This window comes from Brachyhypopomus gauderio, chromosome 2 (assembly GCF_052324685.1).
Source record: "Brachyhypopomus gauderio isolate BG-103 chromosome 2, BGAUD_0.2, whole genome shotgun sequence".
Lineage (NCBI taxonomy): Eukaryota > Metazoa > Chordata > Actinopteri > Gymnotiformes > Hypopomidae > Brachyhypopomus > Brachyhypopomus gauderio.
This window is the reverse complement of record NC_135212.1, coordinates 42,420,589-42,445,029: the sequence shown is the minus strand read 5'-3', so window position 1 is coordinate 42,445,029 and position 24,441 is coordinate 42,420,589. Positions and strand designations below refer to the sequence as shown.

Sequence of the window (24,441 nt, the reverse complement as noted above, 5' to 3'; positions counted from 1 at the left end):
CGCACTGATTCTCTCTGGATCTGTTATTGTGTTGGGTAGCAGCTGTCTTCCAAAACACCTCCTCTCCTTTATCTGTGGCATCACTGCTCCAGTCGGAACTTTCTCTGGTCTTCTGAGACAGAGCTCAAGATTTCAGTTTTTTGTTTGTAATTATGCAATCCTTGCTGCAGTTCATGGGTTTATTTATTTGATGCAATTTAATTGCTGCCATCGGAAAGTTGCTGTGTGAGAATCGTTGGGTTAGTATACACGCAGGCTCATCAGCTCATCCCATGGGTTTCTAACTTTCCCGTTATTTTCCAGAAGTTCACACTGTTTACAACTCAGTTGATCCATTATTCTGAAGTAATACCTGACTCTGAAGCTCCAGGCTTGGAGGGTGACATGCATCTTCACATGGTTCTGTTTCCTCTGCTCAAGCTTGGCGCCTCAGCGAGGCTAAACTGTCCACAACCCGGTTCTGGTTCCCAGCCTAACTAAATCACTCAGCGCTCTGGTTTGCTGGTTCAGGTGTAGTGTGAGACTGGCTGGGACCAACACACGACCCTGCACATCTGCCCAGACACCAGCTAATGAAAGCTGGCTCACTAACCCATCAGGAGCTGAATCAGGCATTTTCAGTAAAACACAAATCTCTGCAAACTCTCGAGCTTCAGCTCTGGGACCAGGAGCTGCTGGTCTGGATACGATGACACCGGTTTACAGTACTGGGCTGATTATGTGACCAGAAACCTTAGGTTGACAATTTGGGCTCAAATCCTGTGTTCACATATACTAGATATAGTCCGAGTTATGTTTAAGGTAAACTTTCTGTCAGGTGGCCTAGTGACACACTGATCTGACCCAGATATGCTCCAGGGTCAATCTATCAGGTAAGCTAACTTTACCTGTGTGGCAGTGGCATTGTGTCAGATACAGATCCTGCAAAATAACAGCACTGTGTAGCAGGTGTAGTTCGCGGTACTGCGCATCGAGCTCTCCGTCATCAAACGGTACACAGAGCTCCAAAATGTAGAGACAGACAGTAAAACACACATACGCGGTGTAGTTCAGCAAACGTGTTCCTTCATCAGCAGGAACCAGGATACAGGTCTGTGGTGAGGCCCAGATGCCTCCATCTCCGGACATTACCGAGACCAGTCACCATAGGTATCGCCCGGCTCGCTTCAATAAACATGGAGCACCTTGTTCCAGAACACTCTGGAATGTTTTAGATAATAGAACTGCCAGATGGTTTTAGATCCTGGAAGCCCCTGCTTGTCCGACCTGCTGGGCATCCCCGCTGGAGTCACGGTGATCTCACTCACTACGGAGCAACTCCCACTCAGACTAGAACACATGTGAAACCACGACATGCGCTGGAACTGGAACCAGCTCACGCCAAAACGTCTGGGCGTGTTGTCTCCAAATACCGATATAGAACCTTAGAGAAAGCAGACAAAGAAACTAGGACGGGGTGGGTTGCAGCTCACACTAGTTCTGCTGTTGATGTGACCTGCATGGCGGGGGGGGGGGGGGGGAGCACATCACTGTAGAACAGAGGAGTCTCTATGTGTGGGAGTGTGGGGGGTGCACGGGAGAGACGCAGGGAGGGAAGCAGAGTTTAGAATCAGATCACAGTGTCAGCGTATCTTAGCAACAGTCTCCGTTTCCTGGGTGACTGGGACGAGCATCACTTCCTGTCTGTGCGAGAATGTGTGCATGCACACGCAGCGAACCGTGCTGTGCAAGAACGTGCGTGTGTTTACACACGCACTAAAGGTGCTCACGTTCGTCCAAATGCCTCTTTCGTGGTGCCTTAAACTCATATGTAGTGACTGTGGGCAGCACATTCTACTGGTTATAAATACATAGTAAATACATCAAATAAATACATCTTTGTGCTACACATATATTAAATATGGGTCAGAACCATGATCACGTGGTCACCTCCTCCCTACACACTTACAGACACACACACACACTCACCTGTGTTCGCCAGCCCTGCACGGTTTGCATACAACTGTGTTTGTTTACAAAACCACTTCACACCCTCTGTCCCCATAGCGATGCTCTTCAGCAGCGTGTAGGAGGGCCTTCCCGCCGACGGCCTCTGACCGCGTGCGGAGACACAGACGCACCAAACGCTGCACAAGTGTGCCGCCTCACACCACCCGGGCGGCCCTGAGCACCAAGAGCTGTCTCACGTGCACGTTTTACATGTCTCCGGCACACGCGCACACAGTGACGTGGGCACACGCGGTCGTCCTGACTGTTGGGTGGGTGATGCCAGGGAAATGACAGCCAATTGGTACCATCTGGTCGTGCTATTTGGCACAGGGGGCGCTGTGCGGCTCCACAACATATTGGAGTAGTTAAAATTAACACTGTGACACCGTTGGGCAGAAGCAGGCATTAAGCAATCTACAGCTCTGCCTGGTTCAGAAGCTCTTCAGTTGCTGACATCACTCTCAGGCTGATCAGAGCCTCTGCATGATACTGTTCATTTTAGCTTGGCGTGCGCACGCACACACACGCACACACACACACACACACACACACACGTTTCTGCTGAAACACTTTGTTTCCCCCCAATTTCAGAGTCAAAGATTGCCTGATAGACTGATCAACTTTAATTCATTTACTGTAAAACAACATGGCTTAGTCTTGTAAAGACAACTTAAGAAGTAAAAAGAAGTAAAAGGTCCATAAAAATACAATAACCAACTCAACGCAGAAGAGAAAAGGAGTCCGATTCCATCAGGCAGCTCCGGCACACACGCAGCTCTTCTCTACAACTCTGCTCTACACGCAGAGCACCTCCCAAACACCTCCCTGCCCCTCCCAAACCCAGCCCTGTGTGTGTGTGTGTGTCCCAAACCCAGCCCTGTGTGTGTGTGTCCCAAACCCAGCCCTGTGTGTGTGTGTCCCAAACCCAGCCCTGTGTGTGTGTGTGTGTGTCCCAAACCCAGCCCTGTGTGTGTGTGTCCCAAACCCAGCCCTGTGTGTGTGTGTGTCCCCCAAACCCAGCCCTGTGTGTGTGTGTGTCCCAAACCTAGCCCTGTGTGTGTGTGTGGTGTGTGTGTGTGTGTATCCTCAACCTAGCCCTGTGTGTGTGGTGTGTGTGTATCCTCAACCTAGCCCTGTGTGGGTGTATCCTAAAACACATCCCTGTGCATCTGGGTGGGTGTGTGTCTCTCTTGTTCTGTCCCGTCTGTGTGTTTTAATTTCTATAACATACCAGATAGCACTGGGCTTGAAAACAACTGATTTCAATATGCAGTTCAGTAAAGCATTCATGCTTTGTGTGTGTATATGTGACTTTTCACATTAACTCATCTTCATTTTCTTTCCAGCTGCATTTTTTCATTTTAAAGCAAAAGTAAAAAATAGCAGGTCTCGGATATCTGTGGCATTTAACCGGGCTTATGGGTAAAGTAGTTCTCAAATAAGGTCCATAAGAATCTCATCCTCCATGACGCTGGACACTTGAGGCATGCCAGGATTCTGAGCAACGGAACCTCTTGGGCCTGTCGCCATCAACATCTGACCTGGAAGGACAGAGAGACAGAAGGTGAAAGACAGAGAGAGAAAGAGAGAGAAAGAGAGAGAAAGAGAGACTTGTGTTAAGAGTGGCAGTCTGAAATGCTGTCCAGATGAGCCAAACCTGAACGGGCCCACCACCTGAAGCAGAGCTACTGGTGGGGAGGACCAGAAAGCCCAGCCGGTGTCATTAAAGCCGGTGGGCTGCGGGACCACAGCACGGACGAGGGCGGCGTGTAAGAGTCAGGGCAGCTGACGCTCTGAAGGGGGCGCTAGCCTGCACTCTACCTGCGATTGGCTGTCTCCACTGGGACTGGATCTGAGGGCCTCCTCCTGCAGGGTGCACCATCTGCTGACTCAGGCCCTGAAGGGGTAACATGCCCTGCATATGAGGCACGCCACCCTGCTAAAAGAGACAGACAGAGAAAGAGAGAGATAGAGGGGGGGGGGGGGACGTGGGGCACAACGGGGACGCAGTGACAGATCGAGCGTCAGATAGACAGATGGGTGAGGTGGGTGAGGGAGAGAGTGAGTGGTCAGACAGACACATGGGTGAGGTGGGTGAAGGAGAGAGTGAGGGGTCAGATAGACAGGTGGTTGAGGGAGAGAGTGAGTGGTCAGACAGACACATGGGTGAGGTGGGTGAAGGAGAGAGTGAGGGGTCAGATAGACAGGTGGTTGAGGGAGAGAGTGAGTGGTCAGACAGACACATGGGTGAGGTGGGTGAAGGAGAGAGTGAGGGGTCAGATAGACAGGTGGTTGAGGGAGAGAGTGAGTGGTCAGACAGACACATGGGTGAGGTGGGTGAAGGAGAGAGTGAGGGGTCAGATAGACAGGTGGTTGAGGGAGAGAGTGAGTGGTCAGACAGACACATGGGTGAGGTGGGTGAAGGAGAGAGTGAGGGGTCAGATAGACAGGTGGTTGAGGGAGAGAGTGAGAGAGAAGGTGTTTAAGGTCTTGTGTATCTTTTGCCGATATCACCAGTCTGTGGCATGCAGTCACAAAAGCAAATGACAAAACTTTGATTTCGCAGGAACATTTCACACTATAAAACAGCTGTGCTCTCAGATAGCTTATTTAAACTCCACACCGCCAAGTGATTACACCAATTATGCAACATTATCTCAACAAGCCTTCTGTCAAACACACTTACTGGCTGCTGTTGGCTGAGGAGAAGGCTACGAAGCTGTGGATTGGCTCCCGGGTTGGGGAGGCGGAGCATCGCACCTGGAGGCTGGGCTTGACCCTGAGCCACCTGATTGGGTGGTGGGCCAGAGACCGGTGGTTGCTGACTGGCTGTTGCTGCCGCTCTCATCGTTAGCTATGAAACAGTACAAGAGGTGAGCCCACTGAAGAACCTGCTCATTTCAGCCGTGTCTGTTAGTTATCTTAAGCCTGACAGTTTAATGCGTTAATGCTCAACATTACGCCGAGAGCAGCGTGGCAGTTCAATATCCTGTCCTTCTCTGCTTCAGCACATCCACATTAACTAACCATGGGCTTGGTAATCATCCCAAGAGCTCAATCAGGTGTGTAAGAGCAGGTCGAAGGCTGAACTGAGGGGCTGCAGGACTCAGTCTGGCTCTGGAGTGGCCTGGTGTCTCCAGCACTGCAGCATGCTGGGAAAGGGGTGTCATGGGAAAAACCACTGCATGCTGGGAAAGGGGTGTCATGGGAAAAACCACTGCATGCTGGGAAAGGGCTGTCACGGGAAAAACCACTGCATGCTGGGTAAGAGCTGTCACGGGAAAAACCACTGCATGCTGGGTAAGAGCTGTCACGGGAAAAACCACTGCATGCTGGGTAAGAGCTAATAGAATCAAAGGCAAGGCAGGAGTGGCCTTGTCAGAGGAAAACGCTTATCTGAACAAGCTCAGAAAAGAGCTGCTCAGTCCAACTAAACTAATTCAGCATGTTACAGTTAACAGGGTTGTGGAGATGTCTGGGTGTGTGTGTGTGTGTGTGTGTGTGTGTGTGTGTGTGTGTGTGTGTGTGTGTGTGTGTGTGTGTGTGCACGAGCATGTGTGCGAGTGGAAGAGCCTGTGTCACTTTGATCTATAGCACTGTACAGTAATTTATGCAAAATCTATGGTTTAGTGTTCCTAGACTCACACACACACACAAGGTGTGTGTGTGTGTCACTGTGTGTGCATGTCTTGTGTTAGTGCTGATGTGTTTATGTGCAGAATCAGTCGTCTCTCACCATGTTATTCTGTCTTTGCTGCTCCTCCATCATTGTGACCTGACCAACAGGAGCCATGCCCACTACCACAGACTGACGGGAGAGTGAGAGAGAGACAGGGAGAGAGGGAGACAGAGAGGAAGGGAGACAGAGAGAAAGGGAGGGAGGGAGAAAGGAAGAGATGGAGAGGGGGAGAGATAGAGAGAGAGAGGGAAAGAAAGAGAGGGATGGAGAGAGTGAGAGGAGGAGAGGGAGGATGCATGGAGCAGGAGGAGGAAAAAAGAAGACAAAAATAAATGGAGAGAAAAGGGGGAGGGGTTAGAACCATATAAAAGGAAAGGGAGGGGTTAGAACCTTAGAAAGGGAAGGGGAGGTGTTAGAAACACATGCAGCTTTCTGGCGTTAAGAGGCAGCGTGAGACACAGTGGCAACGTATGACCCCAGCAGAGGCTGGCTGCTGATTGGTTACCTGCTGCTGGACATTGCCATGAGTGACTGGGATTGGCCCTGGTGGTCGGTTGAGGAAGTTCTGATTGGGTGGCACTTGACCAGCATTGCCCATCTGATGGAGAGGGGAGAGATGAGTGTTTGTTTTATGTGTGTGTGTGTGGATGAAATGCATGTGATTTTGGGGTGAGTCAGAATTGTGGAAAGGCCATAAAAAAGAACAACAATCAATGGTTCAGTTTGGCTTGAATTCAAAATGGTTCAAAAAGCATTGGTGTATGTTCACACACACACACACACACACACACACACACACACACACACACACACACACACACACACACACACACACACACACACACACACACACACACACACACACACACACACACACACACACACACACACTTACTTTCATGTGCTTGTGTGTGTGTCACCATGCAGTGATGATGTACTTGTTTGTGGTTAGTGATGACCTGGCACACGTGTGTGTGTGTGTGTGTGTGTGTGTGTGTGTGTGTGTGTGTGTGTGTAACCATGCAGTGCTGCTGTACTTGTTTGTGGTTGGTGATGACCTGGCGTGTGTGTGTGTGTGTGTGTCTCACCATGCAGTGCTGCTGTACTTGTTTGTGGTTGGTGATGACCTGGCGTGTGTGCGTGTGTGTGTGTGTGTGTGTGTCTCACCGTGCGGTGCTGCTGTACTTGTTTGTGGTTGGTGATGACCTGGCACGTGTGTGCGTGTGTGTGTGTGTGTCTCACCGTGCGGTGCTGCTGTACTTGTTTGTGGTTGTTGATGACCTGGCACGTGTGTGTGTGTGTGTGTGTGTGTGTGTCTCACCGTGCGGTGCTGCTGTACTTGTTTGTGGTTGGTGATGACCTGCCGGATGCCGTTGACGAAGCCGCTCTGGTCATTGGGGATCAGACCCATGAAGATCCTCTTCTTAGAGGAGTAGAGAAGCATCAACACACGCACCTCACACGGAGCACTGTGGGGGAAATGAACACACCCCGCCTGCTCTCACACACACACACACACACACGCGCACATCCAGAAACCATACACACAGAGCACCAAACACAGAGCCCAAACACATATACGCACATACCAAACACACAAACAGAAAGTGAGAGAGATGGACACAAAGACTTAATCAGCAGCATTTACACAAAACACATAGTCCAGATGTCATCGGGGGCTTTCAAAGACAAAGTTTAGTTCAAAAGGCACAACCTATTCACAGGCGCCCTCTAGTGGGCAGGAGTAGCAGTACAGCCTGTGCCATGATTCTCATTTGTTTCTGAATTTTGAATTGTCTTTTGCAGACAATACAGTGTAACTTCATTTAAAACTGTCTTGAAGCTTGGGGCTGACATATCTTCCTTACCTCAGCTTTACTGGTTTAACTGGTTAACTGCTCTATAGGTACCAGAACTGTGACATATCTTCCTTACCTCAGCTTTACTGGTTTAACTGGTTAACTGCTCTATAGGTACCAGAACTGTGACATATCTTCCTTACCTCAGCTTTACTGGTTTAACTGGTTAACTGCTCTATAGGTACCAGAACTGTGACATATCTTCCTTACCTCAGCTTTACTGGTTTAACTGGTTAACTGCTCTATAGGTACCAGAACTGTAGTGAACAGTTCCTCACACTGACCTGCACTGCCATCTTTGGGCTGTTGCCTGTACTCCATAAAATGAAAACATGGCTATTTTCAAACCTCTTCAAACCACTCCAAAACACACCAACCCTCTCACCCTTCTACCCAACATACCCAAATCATCTCACCCATCTCCCCAACACACCAACCATCTCACCCTTCTACCCAACATACCCAACCATCTCACCCTTCTACCCAACACACCCAAATCATCTCACCCATCTCCCCAACACACCAACCCTCTCCCCTTCTACCCAACATACCCAACCATCTCACCCTTCTACCCAACACACCCAAATCATCTCACCCATCTCCCCAAACACACCAACCCTCTCACCCTTCTACCCAACATACCCAAACCATCTCACCCATCTCCCCAACACACCAACCCTCTCCCCTTCTACCCAACATACCCAACCCATCTCACCATTCTACCCAACACACCAACCCTCTCACCCTTCTACCCAACATACCCAAATCATCTCACCCATCTCCCCAACACACCAACCCTCTCCCCTTCTACCCAACATACCCAACCCATCTCACCCTTCTACCCAACATACCCAACCATCTCACCCTTCTACCCAACATACCCAACCATCTCGCCCTTCTACCCAACACACAACCATCTCGCCCTTCTACCCAACATACCCAACCATCTCACCCTTCAACCCAACATACCCAACCATCTCACCCTTCAACCCAACATACCCAACCATCTCACCCTTCTACCCAACATACCCAACCATCTCACCCTTCTACCCAACATACCCAACCATCTCACCCTTCAACCCAACATACCCAACCATCTCACCCTTCTACCCAACATACCCAACCATCTCACCCTTCAACCCAACATACCCAACCATCTCACCCTTCTACCCAACATACCCAACCATCTCACCCTTCTACCCAACATACCCAACCATCTCACCCTTCTACCCAACATACCCAACCATCTCACCCTTCTACCCAACATACCCAACCATCTCACCCTTCTACCCAACATACCCAACCATCTCACCCTTCTACCCAACATACCCAACCATCTCACCCTTCTACCCAACATACCCAACCATCTCACCCTTCTACCCAACATACCCAACCATCTCACCCTTCTACCCAACATACCCAAACCATCTCACCCTTCTACCCAACATACCCAAACCATCTCACCCTTCTACCCAACACACCAACCCTCTCCCCTTCTACCCAACCCATCTCACCAATACACCATCCCTCTTACCCTTCTACCCAACACACAACCATCTCACCCTTCTACCCAACATACCCAACCATCTCACCTTTCTACCCAACATACCCAGCATCTCGCCCTTCTACCCAACATACCCAACCATCTCACCCTTCAACCCAACATACCCAACCATCTCACCCTTCAACCCAACATACCCAACCATCTCACCCTTCTACCCAACATACCCAACCATCTCACCCTTCAACCCAACATACCCAACCATCTCACCCTTCTACCCAACATACCCAACCATCTCACCCTTCTACCCAACATACCCAACCATCTCGCCCTTCTACCCAACATACCCAACCATCTCACCCTTCTACCCAACATACCCAACCATCTCACCCATCTCCCCAACACACCAACCCTCTCCCCTTCTACCCAACATACCCAACCATCTCACCCTTCTACCCAACACACCCAAATCATCTCACCCATCTCCCCAACACACCAACCCTCTCCCCTTCTACCCAACATACCCAACCATCTCGCCCTTCTACCCAACATACCCAACCATCTCGCCCTTCTACCCAACATACCCAACCATCTCACCCTTCTACCCAACATACCCAACCATCTCACCCTTCTACCCAACACACCCAAATCATCTCACCCATCTCCCCAACACACCAACCCTCTCCCCTTCTACCCAACATACCCAACCATCTCGCCCTTCTACCCAACATACCCAACCATCTCACCCTTCTACCCAACATACCCAACCATCTCACCCTTCTACCCAACATACCCAACCCTTTTGAACCATCTCAACACACCAACCTTCCCAGCACTGTGTGTGTGTGTGAGTTGATGTACTCACAAAGCCATTAGCCATGATGCGATACAGGCCCTTCAGGGACTCCACGTCTTTGTTGGTGAAGAGAAACTGCACCATGCGAGAGTTCCTGAACAGAGGACCCAAAGTAGTCTACACACACACACACACACACACACACACACACACACACACACACACACACACACACACACACACACACACACACAAATGACAGTATATGTGAGATACTTTTGCCTCTAATTGGTTACTCCAATTGGTTACTATAGACTCAAGAACCAGTCTAGACAAAGGAATTAGTGTAAACCACCACTTATTATATAGATACTAAAATGTCATCAGATGGAGCTGAAGAAAATGAAAACCCCAAGAAACAAACACACATTCTATTTATATGTCACAATCGAAACTAAACTTTATGGCCAAAGGTACGTGAACACCTCTCACAATTATTACGTTCAAGTGCTTTAAGACACACCCACTGCTAACAGGAGAATAAGGTCACACCACCTTCATAGATGAACCACAGCAGCACAACAGGCCATAGCGAGGAGCTCGGGGACCTTGGCACGGTCACAAGACGTCTCCTTTGCTACAGGCCGGTGGCATTTCTGTCCTGCCAGGTTCGCCCCAGTCAGTGCAGATATCGTGAACCACAAGCGTCTCGGGAGCAACATGAGCGATTTCGCTGGACCACGGCGCCTCCCAGAGCAGAGGCAGTGGCCCTGTGTTGCGTCAGGCAGCAGAGGTCTACGCTGCCTCTGGAAGTGAATCCAGCACAGGAAGCATGCGTCAGGAGCTTCATGACACGAGCTTCCATGGCCGAGCAGCTGAAGGAAAGTCTGAGATCAGTGCGGGTGAAGCTCAGCATCGAGTGGAGCGATGTACAACACACCGCCACTATAGTGGGAAGTCTGCTCCGCAGTGATGAATCACTCTACACTATCTGGTTGTCTGCGGAACAAATCTGGGCTTGGCAGATTCCAGGACAGTGCTACATACCGGAGTGCACAGTGCCAACAGTGAAGTTTGGTGGAGGAGGGATTTCAGGGTTTGGGCTCTTAGATGCAGTGAAAGTTAATGTTACTGCCACGCCATATCAAAACGTTTTAGACAGTTCCTGTTCCAGCTTGGCTGTGCACACACCTGGTTCCACAATGACGTGGTTTGGTGAGTTTGGTGTGGAGGAACTCTAGTGACCTGCACACAGCCCTGACCTCAACCCCTCTCAACACCTTTTGGGGGGGTGGGGGCTGAACTCACCAACAGCTGCTGAGGGATGAGCTGCATGATCAGCTTCTGTGGCCACTGCTCTGTGTTCCTGGAAGCAGAGAAGGGGGGAATTACTACCGCAATTCAACACTCCAGCAAAGCGCTGGATAAACAACTTGGGCTCGTCCTGACATATCTGGACAGTGCAGTTTAACACAACCAATCAACTACATCGTACAGGAGTGTGAACCCAGGCCCGTTTAACACAACCAATCAACTACATCGTACAGGAGTGTGAACCCAGGCCAGTTCTGTAGTGTGTTCATAAAGCTGCACTTCTGAAACAGTGGATCTCTTTGCCAGCACTCAGGGACTCTACGGTGTGCCGCACGGCGATGTTAACAGAAAACTCAGCTCTCCAGCACTGTCACCAAGAACCACTGCAACAGATGGACAGGAACAAGAGCAAAGCATGATGGGAGTTGTAGTTTCCGTACTCACAGGTTTTCTCCCTGGTTGACTTGCACTTGGCAGGGCAACGAGCGTGTTAGTTTGGTGTTGGAGTCCATGGAGGAGGCCTTGGGCTTCTGTAGTACAGGGAAGGGCGCAGAGGGCGGGGCAGAGGAATAAACAGAGCTTAAGACACGCCTAGTGGGAAGGCCCTGCTGAATGTGACAGCCAAACGTCAGACTCCTCAGCCTCCTTCGGAACATTCCGGAACACTAGACTGTTCCAGCACAGTCCGTCCAGATAAACAATCACAGCTTCTCCCCAGAATCCTAAATCAGAAATGGTGCTGCTGGCCAAGAAAAACTTACAGGGAATTTAGGATAAAAATAAAAAGTATATATTCAGAATACTGATGTGCATGAAATACACGATGTGCTGTATGATCAGAGCAATTGATCTATGTGGACGCAACAATACTCGGTCAATTCACAGAGTATGCACACACTCTAATCTACCCACACACACACACACACACACACACGCTACTGCTCATCAATAATTCGACAATAACGATTTTCCTCTAACCAATCAGACGGAACAGGCCTGTGTGTGCAACGTGTATAGGACACTATAAGAAATCTACACACAGACCACAGAGGAAAGGAGAACGGCCCAGTGACTCAGTGCTACAAGCTTAATCCGTCACCCAGACGACCACTAGGATCCAGTCTGTACTAGCCAATCACTGGCCAGATGGCAATAATGACCACCACACGCTCAAGAGCGTGAGTGTGTGTGTGTTTCCCAGTCATTTATATTGACTTGTCAAAACCCATCTGGAGTTATTGGCGGTGGTGATGGTCTCCTCATAACCCAGATGTTGCTCTAAATGACCTCCTGGAGATAGAAGTAGGCAACAAATCTCCAGAGAGATAAAGCCTCCACCAATCAAAACGCCAATAAAGAAACATTATTATTACAACCAATCAGTGCAGGAGTCAGGGCTACAAGTCTCGCAGGTCTCCTAGATGACCTGACCACACATCAGAGATATAGCGCCACTAACCTAACCTCAGCCTTGCTGTATATACTGAATATTAACTGATTAATCAGCCAATCCATCAGTTAAATTGATCAAAATATAATACGTTTCCTGTGCCTATTTATTTTATTGCAGGGAGTGGTTTCAAATTGTTTCCAGGAATCCTACAGAGCCATGAGCATTTTTAGTCAGTGTGCTCAACAGAATTTAAAGGCAACCAACATGAAGCATCAACGCTCAGTGGCTTAAACATGCACAGCGTCAGATGAGCCGACCTAGAGTCGACATATAAGGGCAAAACCAGCTACACAGGTGCCATTCTGATCAGTGCAGTACACATGTCTGTTTCCATATAGACGCACTAGCATGCAGCTGTTTCCCACCAGTGTGTGTGTCACGCTAATACGCTCTGACACCTTAAAGCGTTACTGAAGAAAGAGTGCGGAAACCTTCACAGAGAGGGTGAAAGGGTAAAGGTGAGGGTTTAGATGAAGGGGTCAGCGTGAGGGTGAAGGGGTCAGCGTGAGGGTGAAGGGGTAAACGTGAGGGTGAAGGGGTAAACGTGAGGGTGAAGGGGTAAACGTGAGGGTGTGGGCGAAGGAGCAAACGTGACTGTGTGGGTGAAGCGGTAAATGTGAGCATGCTGGGAAGTAAGCAACCAAGAATGTTTAATTAGGCAGAAGCCCAGCCATCTGTATGACATTAAAGACACACACACACACACACACAGACACACACGCACACACAGACACAGACACGCACAGACACACACACACACACACAGAGCTCACCTCCTGCCACTCCAGAACTCCGCTCCATGCCACAATCTTGTTGGGTACACCCTGCTGTGCCCCGATGGGATTGGCTCCCCCTGGTGCAGCTGAAACACCAGGCTACAACATAAAGCCCATTAGAGAAGGAAAGACACACACACCCACACACACACCCACACACCCACCCACACCCACACCCTGAGCCTAGGCGCTTCACTACACAGCCCCAGAAGGACCAGAGGACCAGAAGGACTGGAACATGTCCGCTTTAGATGCTAAGATGATAACAGTTATGGATTTGATATGACAAATGAAGTCCAGATCAGAACACTCGATGCTCTTGTGAGCGAGCCCGACCATAATCTGACCATAATCTGCCTAACAGAGCTCATCAGGTCTACCAAGCATCGAGGTGAAGTAGGTTTGGAAGCGGAGGGCACACAGTAAGCACAAGCTGCCCAGGCACAGAAACTGCACATTACCCACACCAGCAAGGCCTTACCATGCCAGGCTGAGAGGACGGCGGTGCTTGCGGATTGGCCGTGGGCTGCTGCTGAGGGACTTGAGGCGCCTGCTGATTGGGCGTGGGCTGGCCAGGGGGCTGGACTTGTGACGGCTGTTGTTGCTGCTGAGGCGGAGCCTGTTGCTGTGGCAGCAAAGGTGTGGACACGGTGGTGACGGTGGAGAGGCTAGGCTGGCTGGCTGGCGTTAATTTGACTCCCACCGTGGGATGAGGGGGCTGGGTGTTGAAGGGCGCGCCGGGGTTGCCCAGTCCTGGGACTAAGAGTTGCACACCAGTGAGTACTACACAAACACAAATACCTACCTGCCTTCAACTAATAAAACTACCTGTAAAGGACAAAGTACATGTACACTCATGACTTAAAGAATAAATAACAAGACTGTATGATTTAGGCCCACAAACTATCAGTTTCAGTCCAAAGGCCAGTTGTAAAGTAAATGCCATGCGTGATGCACGAGCCCTAACTTATCACAATGATTCTACAACAGTGTATCACGCACATTATTGCAGCTAAAGTAATACTGCATAAATAACTAGACTGTGCGATCAATGCACATATAAATGCACATAATATAAATGCAGACAAAACTGGTAATTAGACAAGGAAATGCTGATGAGGTAGAAAGAGGGGGAGGGACAGGCCGAGAGAGAGATGTAGGGGAGAGAGGGTGTGTGTGTGTGTGTGTGTGTGTGTGTGTGTGTGTGTGTGTGTGTGTGTGTGCGTGCGTGCGTGTGTGTGTGTGTGCGTGTGTGTGTCCTAGGAAAGTGAACTCACAGCGACTCTTCTGATTATTGGCAGCTTCCACAGCCAGCGCAGCTGCTGCAGCGGCTGCAGTCAGAGAAGCCTGAGGCTGAGAGAGAGAGAGAGAGAGAGAGAGAGAGAGAGAGAGAGAGAGAGAAGGAAAGAGAGAGAGAATGAGAGGGAGAGAGAGAGAGAGAGAGAGGGAAAGAGAGAGAATGAGAGGGAGAGAGAGAGAATGAGAGGGAGAGAGGGAGAAGGAGAGAGAGAGAAGGAAAGAGAGAGAATGAGAGGGAAAGAGAGAGAAGGAGAGAGAGAGAGAGGGAGAGAGAGAGAAATAAGGAAAGAGAGAGAAGGAGAGGGAGAGAGGGAGAGAGAGAGAAGGAGAGAGAGAGAGAGAGAGAGAGAGAGAGAGAGGGAGAAATAGAATGATAGAGGGGGAGAGGGAGAGAGAGAAGGAGAGAGAGCAGGGGAAGGAGACGGGGCAGAGAGAGAGGGAAGGCAAGAGGAAGGAGAGAGGAGGGAAAGGAGAGAGGGATGGTGTGAAGAAGAATAGGATGGAGGGAAGTAGAGAGAGAGGAGGAGGGGGGAGAGAAGGAGGTAGAGAAAAAGAGGGTGACAGAGAGGAGATGGGGAGGGGGGATTAAAAGGTGAAAGTAATGCATTAACCGGCCCGTGTGTAAACAGGAGAGATGTGTATACTGCACTTGGCCCTTTGTGGAAGTGTAACCCACATTACATGGTGCTTCACAAGCACAGTGATGTCACATTTCACAAGCTAAATCTGAAAATCTGAGTAGCTATATGTTCATCACTACCTGGTATGCGTGAGCGGTGCTGATTGGTGGAGGAGCCTGTGAGCTGGGTCCAATAGAAGGCTGACTGACAGGTAGAGCCTGGGGGGGCAGAACTGGTTTGAGGGGGACTGCCCCAGAACCCCCTCCAGGGGCAACTGATTAAGGAAAGACCAGATTATTACTCTTACACACTATTCATTCTCAGGTTTTCTTCGGATGGTTTAATATCTCCTTTAATCAAGAAGAAGAAAATATAAATAGAAAAAAACAAAATGAAAACATACAGCTTGGTCACTCCTTGCTGGAATAAGTTATTACCCGGAAGTGCTATTCCGCGGAGGAGTACCATATGGAAGGGGTCCTGGCTATAGTCAGGGTGGGAAGATTCTGCTGCCCCTCCGACCGGAGTAGCCCGCTCAAAGAGGGCTCGGAGCGCCGGAAGTTTCCGTGGAGCCACAACAGAGAAATGGATGCCCCTCTGTACCATATGAGAGGTCATGAAGAGGTCATGTAGAAGTAAATAGAAGGTCAGGATGTGTAGTACAATTATACATGTACAGTAGATGGTCAGGATGTGTAGCAGCAGCAAAACAACTTTAGCCCAAGAACATATACATTTTGCTCTTAATTTAAGAGAAAGGGGAACATGAAGGAAATAACTAGGTGGTTATGGGTACTCAAGTTGTGAGTGGTGTAAAAGAGTGACTCACGTCTCGTATGATCTGTACGAGGCCGTCTGTGGTGCAGCCTGTGTAGCTGACACTCTCCACAGCAGGCAGGAGGTATGGAGGGGAGTTACATAGCAACACACACACCTTATGAGTCTGACCACTGTAAAGGCACACAGAGTGGGTGCTGTGAGTGCCACCTGCTGTCTTACTCTCTGTGAGTAAGACAGCAACTGAGAGACAGACCACCCAGCTGAGAGAAAGACCACCGCCCTTCCCAAGACTCCTAGACTGCTCCTGGTCTGCACACTGTAGCCCTGTGTGTGTGTGTATATATGTGTGTGAGGTCTGTTAGTTATTATAAATTTGTTTTATAATAAATGCAGTACTGTGCACTAGTGCACTAGCACACAGACTAAGACACCAAGTGTTTAATGGCTTGAGCAGGCAGCATTTTCACGGTAAAACTTGTCACCACTTTGGTTTTATTTTCTCAGCCCATGAGGGCGGGGCTGTGTTCAGACATGGGAGGAGCTCTGTTCTGATAAGGGTGGGGTTCAGTTCTTCTCAGACTGCAAGTGGACAGGTATCTCAGTTGTGTTTTAGCGTGTTAGTGGTTATGCTGAAAGACAGAAATCAAAATTCTCCTTTTGCGAATGAAAAATCAGAAACCAAACCTGTGTTGTTCTCGCCACCCCACAAAACACGATTGCCTTTGGAAAAGACAAAAACACTCGCTTCTTTCTACTGTCTTTATGTGTTTCATTGTGTCTGTATATGCAAACACACATACTAGGCAGATAAAAAACTAGTAATTTCTTGGGTAGCCTAAAACATTTGCACAGTGCTTTTTTCATGTAGCTTATATACTCATTTGTTCTATGCTTTTATCTTTGTTTACGTAAAGCACTTTATGTTTGTATATGAAACAGTACTGTATTTATTTTATTTAATGGACCTATACAATGAGAGTGCTGAACTGAATACTTGGCCTTTTCTTACAGCTTTTGTAAGAGCTGCGTTTTTATTCAGAGCAGCCAAAATACTTACATTTGCTCCCTCATCTTCTTAAAGTCATCAAATAGCTGCAGAGCCACAGACAGGCCCTCAGCAATCAGACTACAGCTCTCCGCTCCCCCACCCATGAACCTGTGAACAAAAGCACCATAAAACTACAAGTCCCAGAAGCACTGCAATGAACACCCACTTCATGAGATCTGTGTTCAGGTTTTTCAGTTCATACAAACACACACATACATGACTCAATCAATTACTCTCATGCACACTCACACTTTGGCGCAGATACTCGTTCTAACACACGTGCACACATGCACAACCCTTCAGCTACGTACATAAAAAGACTTACTGGATGCTGTCAATCCAGGACACAAACTCAAAGGCGGAGCTTGTGGGAGCATGGCACTGCACATAGGACTCAGGAGCACAGTCCACCGTGTTGAACACCACCAGTCCGTACTGAGTGCCACCATACTGAGGGGAGAGAGCATTTACTAAATTATGAGTTTACTACAGTCAATGGGAAAGAAATGTTTAAACAGAAACCACACTAGAAATTATAATACGAGCAAAACACAAATAAACCTATACTCACATCTCCTCCAAAATCTGTTTCAGCAGGTGGGCCCCCATTAAAGAACCTGCAATCATCAGGAGGTCAATAAACCAGTGACATACTGGTCCACACGATCCTGCCTGTATAAGACACGTTTAATGGCACTTACTCGATTGCTGGCAGTATGTAGTTCTTCCGCAGGGACTCAAAGTATGGCCCGAGATTTGCTGTTCCCTCTATAACAAACACTACGTCCGACACTTGGTTCGCCCCAATCTTAGGAGCTGTGTCCATATGAGTCACCATAGGTCTACAAGTGAATCACATGTGAGAAATGCCTTTGAAATCCATGACCAGTGTCAATACAAGCAACCCAATTTACATCACTAGATAGCCAGCTAAGTTTAAATAAATAAAACAGGGAAGTGATATAACTACCATTAGCCAACAACCCGATTTTTAAGTTACACATTATGCATTTTAATTCTTTAAATAAACCAGGGGTATTATGAAGGTTGGCCAGCTAGACGCGTATCTAACTACTCTCACTACTAGCTGCCACTGCTAACTGCTAGCTAACAATTCACTCTTATTATTCACAGTATGGAAGGTTGGTCATGTAAAGTCAAAATGTAGATTTCACATATAGTTATTTATGCACTTAAATAAACTAAGAAGCTGAAGAATTTTATAAAATAGAAAACTCTTACTACCATTGTGTGAAAACAATTCACTGTAGGCTAACCTAGTCATCTTATATGTGGCTAGCAAGCTAGCTTCTGAGCTAAATACAACGGGACACTAGCAGGCTAACTATGAAATATCTTACCTGGTGGTGTTTTTTTAACCACAGTTCAATATATTAATCTTCAGGTTCAGAGTTGTTTCATTTATTCTGTGACCGGTTCGTTTGTCATTTTTACAGTACTTCCGAAATATTCAGTGAAGAATATCGTAATGGCAACAAACCAAACTTAGGACTCGACTATTGACAGAAATGACTGGAGAAAAAGCCCAGGCTGGTGAATCGACAGCCGAGCGATAAGTAAAAATGACTTTGACTTTGTAAGATAGTAATACATTAACTGTGTGCTCGTGTGTACATATATATATATATATATATATATATATATATATATATATATATATATATATATATATATATATATATATATATATATATATATATATATATATATGTGTGTGTGTGTGTGTGTGTGTGTGTGTGTGTGTGTGTGTGTGTGTGTGTGTGTAATAATATAATATAATATAATATAATATGGCTTTGAACACTCCAATAGCCTATGTAATGTATGTACTTGTACCACAAGAAACGACACAGAAATCCAATCATATTTTAACTCAGACATTCTAACTCCGGTTTATTATTTATTTATGTTACTTGAGTCTGCTTACACGATAAAAAATAATCATGTCTATGTAATTACCTTAGCAAACACCAGATGTCAGCAGACTCAAACTGAATGGTCAGAAAAGTTAAAAAAAAAATACATGCAACAATATTGCAACGTATTCTAATACATGCAAAATTGTTTTATTTTGCAGTTGGTCATTTGTCCCCGCTGCAGGCTAATGTCCAAAACAGTGAAAACAGTTAATGTCCAAATGCGAAAACAGTTTTAACACAGTTGCGTTGTCATCAAAGACGTAGGTGGCCGTACAGAACTGTGTTTCTAGGTCTAACAACCTGTTCCCTGTCCTTGTTGATCCTAGCCGCAGGAAAATGAATAATTACTGAGTTGTCCCTGGGCAATCCAGCCTGCTATCAAATCAGAACCGCATAGTGCCGCCGCCGGCTAACCTGCCTTCTGTGCAGAACGGCGCGCGCCGCGCTCTAACTTCGCGTTCCAACAATAGAACGTTATCCCCCGTGGCTAGCGCAAGCCAGCCAGTGCATCCCGACGCGAGGGACGGAGCATCGCGGTTCATCCTCGTCGCTCTCAAAGAAACAATATTGTGAACCACAGTAGATGGCGTTGTCCACTTTAGTGATAGTAATACGAAGTAAGCTTTAGTGGAACACTGGCTGCAGAAGGCTAAAATGAGTGGAATCAGTCCTCTGGGGTTTCATTTGTGGGGTAACACAGCTTTGGAAATGGGACGCGTTCTCGCTTTCTAGCGCTTTTAGGCCCATGGTGGTAGACAGGCACAACATGCGTTTAAGAATGCAGAACCTCTGGAATAAAATAATGGATTCCGAACATTACAAGCTATTTTCAATCATTATTTCTGAGGATACTTTGGTCATTGAAAGGGATGTTCAGTAGTCTAGTTCATTTAGTGTTAGCCTATTGTCACATTCCTTAGCACCTAAAAACTATTTTTGAAACATTTGTTTTAGGATTGTTTTAGCCCAATTTACAAAGTCCAATATACCAGGTCTTGAGATTATTAATAGGAAATGTTTCTCTTTGTAAACACAAATCTCCCATCAGCGCTGGGAGACCCGCAGTCCTCCAGGAATCAGTCCTTGATCCTTTTCATCTTCTACATGTTTTCCCTTGATCAGACCATTCACTGCCACGGACTATTTCAACTATTTCCACTGTAACACTGATGATACTCAGATCTGTGATGAAAGCATATTTTCTCATTCTCGTTTTGTTCATTGGCTCAAAGTCAGATTTGTGCTGACTTCACTCCTATCTTAGATGGTGTGATTGTGAAATCTTCAACAGTTGTCTGTAAGCTAACTTATCTGGAACATTTTGATTCTCAGGTCAAAATTGAGGTTTGGCACCACTGTGCACATTTACACTCATCTACACTCATTTAGACTCATCTACACTCACCTACGCTCATCTACAATCATTTACACTCATCTACACTCATTTACCTTCACCTACACTCATCTACACTCATTTACACTCATTTACCCTAATCTACACTCATTTACCCTCACCTATGCTCACCTACACTCATCTACACTCATTTACACTCATTTACCCTAATCTACACCTCACCTATGCTCATCTACACTCATCTATACTCATTTACCCTCACCTATGCTCATCTACACTCATTTACACTCATCTACACTCATCTACGCTCATCTACAATCATCTAGTCATCTACACTCATCTACGCTCATCTACACTCATCTAGAATCATCTACACTCATCTACAGTGATCTATACTCGTCAATGCTCATCTTCGCTTATCTATACTCATATATGCTCATCTACACTCATCTACAGTGATCTATACTCGTCAATGCTCATTTTCGCTTATCTATACTCATACATGCTCATCTACGCTCCTTGGTCTCCAGGTATCACATACCCAGCTGTTCAAAACTTAGCTGCTAGATTTTAAATCATCTCCCATCACCTCAGGTTCTATTTCAGTTACACTGGCCCACTGTGTCCCACTGTGTATCCAGTGTCAATACCTCCTGCTAACACACAAATCTTTACATGGTCTCGCCAATATTTAGTTAAAATCTTGCATTCATATTGCCCTGCTCAAACACCTACATCCTCTGATGTTGGTCTTCTAGCTGTCCCAAAATTCAGACTGCTCCCTGCTGGAGGATTATCCTACATTGCTATGGCTCCCAAACTTTACCTCAGTCTCTTAGCATCTGTCCTTATCTCCTTTAAAGCTGAACTGAAAACCAATGTCTTTTTTTCAACACTTTCATTTGTTTTTTCATCCAAATTGACAATGTTTCTAATGTACAGCAACCTTGGGTATGAGAAAGTGTAACCACTGTTGTTGTTGTTGATGCTATTGTATATTAATTCAAACTCCCTCCTGATGTGTGTCAGCTGAATCTGCTCTGTAAGGATGTGTGGTCTTTTAGCAGACGTCTACCGAAGCTCTCTGGAGGCCTGTCCACCAGCTGGTGTGGCCTAACACACAAGGCCTGACCCAGAGCACCCCATCGGGAGACACACACCATCTGGAAGGCCCGACAGGTAACAGGCCACCATTAGTTGGGTCACTGGGACAGCAGCATGGAGACGCAGCCCAGATTATGCTGGACTTGCCTAATGGTTTCTCTCCAAGGCAGGAAGTGGTGCTAACGGTGGGCAAATGATAGGCATGCATAATGATGAGCAGATGTATGCATTAAGAAATGGACTTGTGGAAAGTGCACAAATCAAGATGAGATTTGCTCTAATTTGTTTTGATGATTGAGACATGCATATGTATGAGTCTGTAGCCAAAGCGATAACTGTGTGCAAACGACACTCAGTCATTTTGAGTTGGACTCACTGTGAACTGAATTTTCTGTGAGTTGGATTCAATGTGGTTTGAATCACTGTGGACTGGACTCACAGTGGATTAGATTAATTGTGACCTGGATTCACTGAGTCTACTCTATGGACTAGACCACATATGTCAAAGTCAAGGCCCGAGGGCCAGATCCGGCCCGCGAATTGATTATCTATGGCCCCCTGGATGACATTTAATTACTATTAGAACCGGCCCGCAGGCCACAGCCGCCCGCTGGTGTTTTGCACGCACAAACACTACATTCCCCACAATGCAACGGTAGCCCGCGAAGTCACTGCAGCGCGCACAAGCGGCGAAGGTCAGCGCGGCGAAAATAACGTAATCGCAGTGGCTCAGCTCGTGCGCGAGCGTCTCGCGCGCTGTCGATTCGCGAGGTCGTGCGTCTCTCGAATTTTGTACTTTGCGCGCGCCGCGCCTCAGCGCAATGAACAGTCATGTTTGCAGGGTTCATACATCTTTATAAGGTGGAATTAAAGCACTTGTACGTCACTTTCAAGGTTCATTTTAATATTTCCCAGCACGTTAAACGTAATTAAGTTAAATATTTATACATATATTCGAAATGATTCGAAATAATTCGCTTTTTATTCACATTATTTAATGGTTGTTTATTTTCAAAACGCCCAATATTAACGTCTTCACGTTCTCTCATGTTTCGTCCTGGAATTACAAGATACAAGAGAACTGTTCAGTCAGATAGTTATTTGTTGTGAAACGAAGTAGTTACAATTTCAAGCATTTTCAAGTACTTTAGCTTAAATTCCAGCACTTTTCAAACCTTTACTTTATTCATGTTTGCTTGTTGAAAAATATTTTCACTTGAAAATAAGAAAATATTGCTCTATTCATTTAAGCATTAAATAATATACACTGTGTTAGGTCTTGGTTCAATAGGCTATGTGCAATTATTTTAATATGTTTTAATAAACATTGAACCAGTCCGGCCCTCGGCTTGTAGCAAATTTGGTTTTTTGGCCCTCGGTGTATTTGACTTTGACATCCCAGGACTAGACTCACTGTGGACTGGAGTAAGCGTGGACTGGATTTACTGGGGATTAAATTGACTCTGGATTGAACTCGTGCTGCATTAGACTCAGTCTGTACTTGACTCTTCAGTTATTGTCATTTAGTCCCAGACGCACTGTCTGCTGTAATTCTCCCCAACCCTCACACAGAGAGGCTGAGCAGAACAGAAAACAAGACTGTAGGCAGGTGACATGAGCTAGAATGGACTCCCCCTACAGGATCAACCCCTACAGAGCACCAGAGAGTGGTGAACCATTAATGATTTGTCTTAATGATCATTTCACCATCACATTTGTCCAGCATGAAGCAAACAGCTTTATGTCATACATACCCCCTACTGCCTTCTCTCTCTCTTTTTCTCTCTCAGCTCACTTGACTGAGTGGAATGTCTTTCTGACTAAATCTTTTTTACACTGTGGAAATGTTGCCATGGAGACAGTGCCAGCCCCAGCCCCGCCTGTGTGTGCGCATATGTGCATGCATGTGTATACACATATGTGTGTGTGTGTGTGTGTGAAGTGATGATAAGTACCATATCTTCACCTTTGCGCAAGGGGTTCAGCCATGCTATTCTTGAAGGCTGCAGCTGCTTTCTAAACACACACACACACACACACACACACACACACACACACACACACACACACACACACACACACACACACACACACACACACACACACACACACAAACCTACCCCTCTACTTCTCCTTGTACCACATACCTCCATCTTCTCCTCTCCTCACTCCTCCCATCCTTAGTTATCCTCTCTCCTCTCCATCTCCTCCCCTCTCCTCTATCTCCTTTTATTTCCTCCTCTCCTCACCTCCCTGCTCTATCTATCTCCTGCATACCCTTCCAGACTTATATTCCAGTTCCACTGCTTTTAATTCTGTTCTTTGGCATCTTCTTTCCTGATATCCTCTTGCACTCTTCAAATTTCTTTTTCTCTTTCTCTTTCTTCCACACCCCCCTTTCCGTCAGACTCTCTCTCTCTCTCTGACATATTTAAATAGGCTCCAACACACTCATTGCCCACATCTCCACCTTTGTTTTGGTTTGTGTCTCTATTTGTGGGCGAGAGAGCACAGCCTGACAACAGGAGAACAGGGCACAGGAACATCAGGGCACTGCAGGTTCAGTGTGGTGGAGAGTCCTACATCACCAACTCCACCCATACACAGGAACATCAGGGCACTGCAGGTTCAGTGTGGTGGAGAGCCCTACATCACCAACTTCACCCATTCACAGGAACATCAGGGCACTGCAGGTTCAGTGTGGTGGAGAGCCCTACATCACCAACTCCACCCATTCACAGGAACATCAGGGCACTGCAGGTTCAGTGTGGTGGAGAGTCCTACATCACCAACTCCACCCATTCACATGAATATCAGGGCACTGCAGGTTCAGTGTGGTGGAGAGTCCTACATCACCAACTCCACCCATTCACATGAATATCAGGGCACTGCAGGTTCAGTGTGGTGGAGAGTCCTACATCACCAACTC

General features: G+C 47.1%; 1 protein-coding gene across 4 annotated transcripts; it reads right to left on the bottom strand.

The window, feature by feature from the left end:
- Positions 1–2,589: 2,589 nt before the first annotated feature.
- On the bottom strand, positions 2,590–18,657 carry med25 (mediator complex subunit 25). 4 transcript variants are annotated; one of them, XM_076996590.1, is made up of 21 exons: positions 18,476–18,657; positions 17,816–17,956; positions 17,686–17,731; positions 17,440–17,564; positions 17,124–17,222; positions 16,751–16,786; positions 16,116–16,236; positions 15,724–15,883; positions 15,427–15,560; positions 14,645–14,720; positions 13,849–14,126; positions 13,365–13,466; positions 11,583–11,668; positions 11,133–11,190; positions 9,894–10,001; positions 6,990–7,163; positions 6,174–6,266; positions 5,726–5,797; positions 4,676–4,843; positions 3,811–3,928; positions 2,590–3,530 (listed from the first exon to the last, which is right to left on the bottom strand). In XM_076996590.1, the coding sequence occupies exons 2-21, from the start codon at positions 17,950–17,952 to the stop codon at positions 3,424–3,426; spliced, it is 2,298 nt and encodes a 765-aa protein (XP_076852705.1). In that variant the 5' UTR covers positions 17,953–17,956; positions 18,476–18,657; the 3' UTR covers positions 2,590–3,423. The 4 variants fall into 4 exon arrangements, with proteins under 4 accessions (XP_076852705.1, XP_076852707.1, XP_076852706.1 ...); XM_076996592.1 differs by lacking the exon at positions 5,726–5,797; XM_076996591.1 differs by lacking the exon at positions 16,751–16,786.
- Between the last annotated feature and the right edge of the window lie 5,784 nt (positions 18,658–24,441).

Excerpts from the sequence above, each read along its gene's own strand:
- med25 (XM_076996590.1), bottom strand. The coding sequence starts at position 17,952 with ATGGTGACTCATATGGACACAGCTCCTAAGATTGGGGCGAACCAAGTG. Across the intron at positions 7,164-9,893 it reads GCATCATGGCTAATGGCTTT|GCGGGGTGTGTTCATTTCCC; the intron begins GTGAGTACATCA and ends GTGTGAGAGCAG. Across the intron at positions 3,929-4,675 it reads TCCTCAGCCAACAGCAGCCA|CAGGGTGGCGTGCCTCATAT; the intron begins GTAAGTGTGTTT and ends TGTCTCTTTTAG.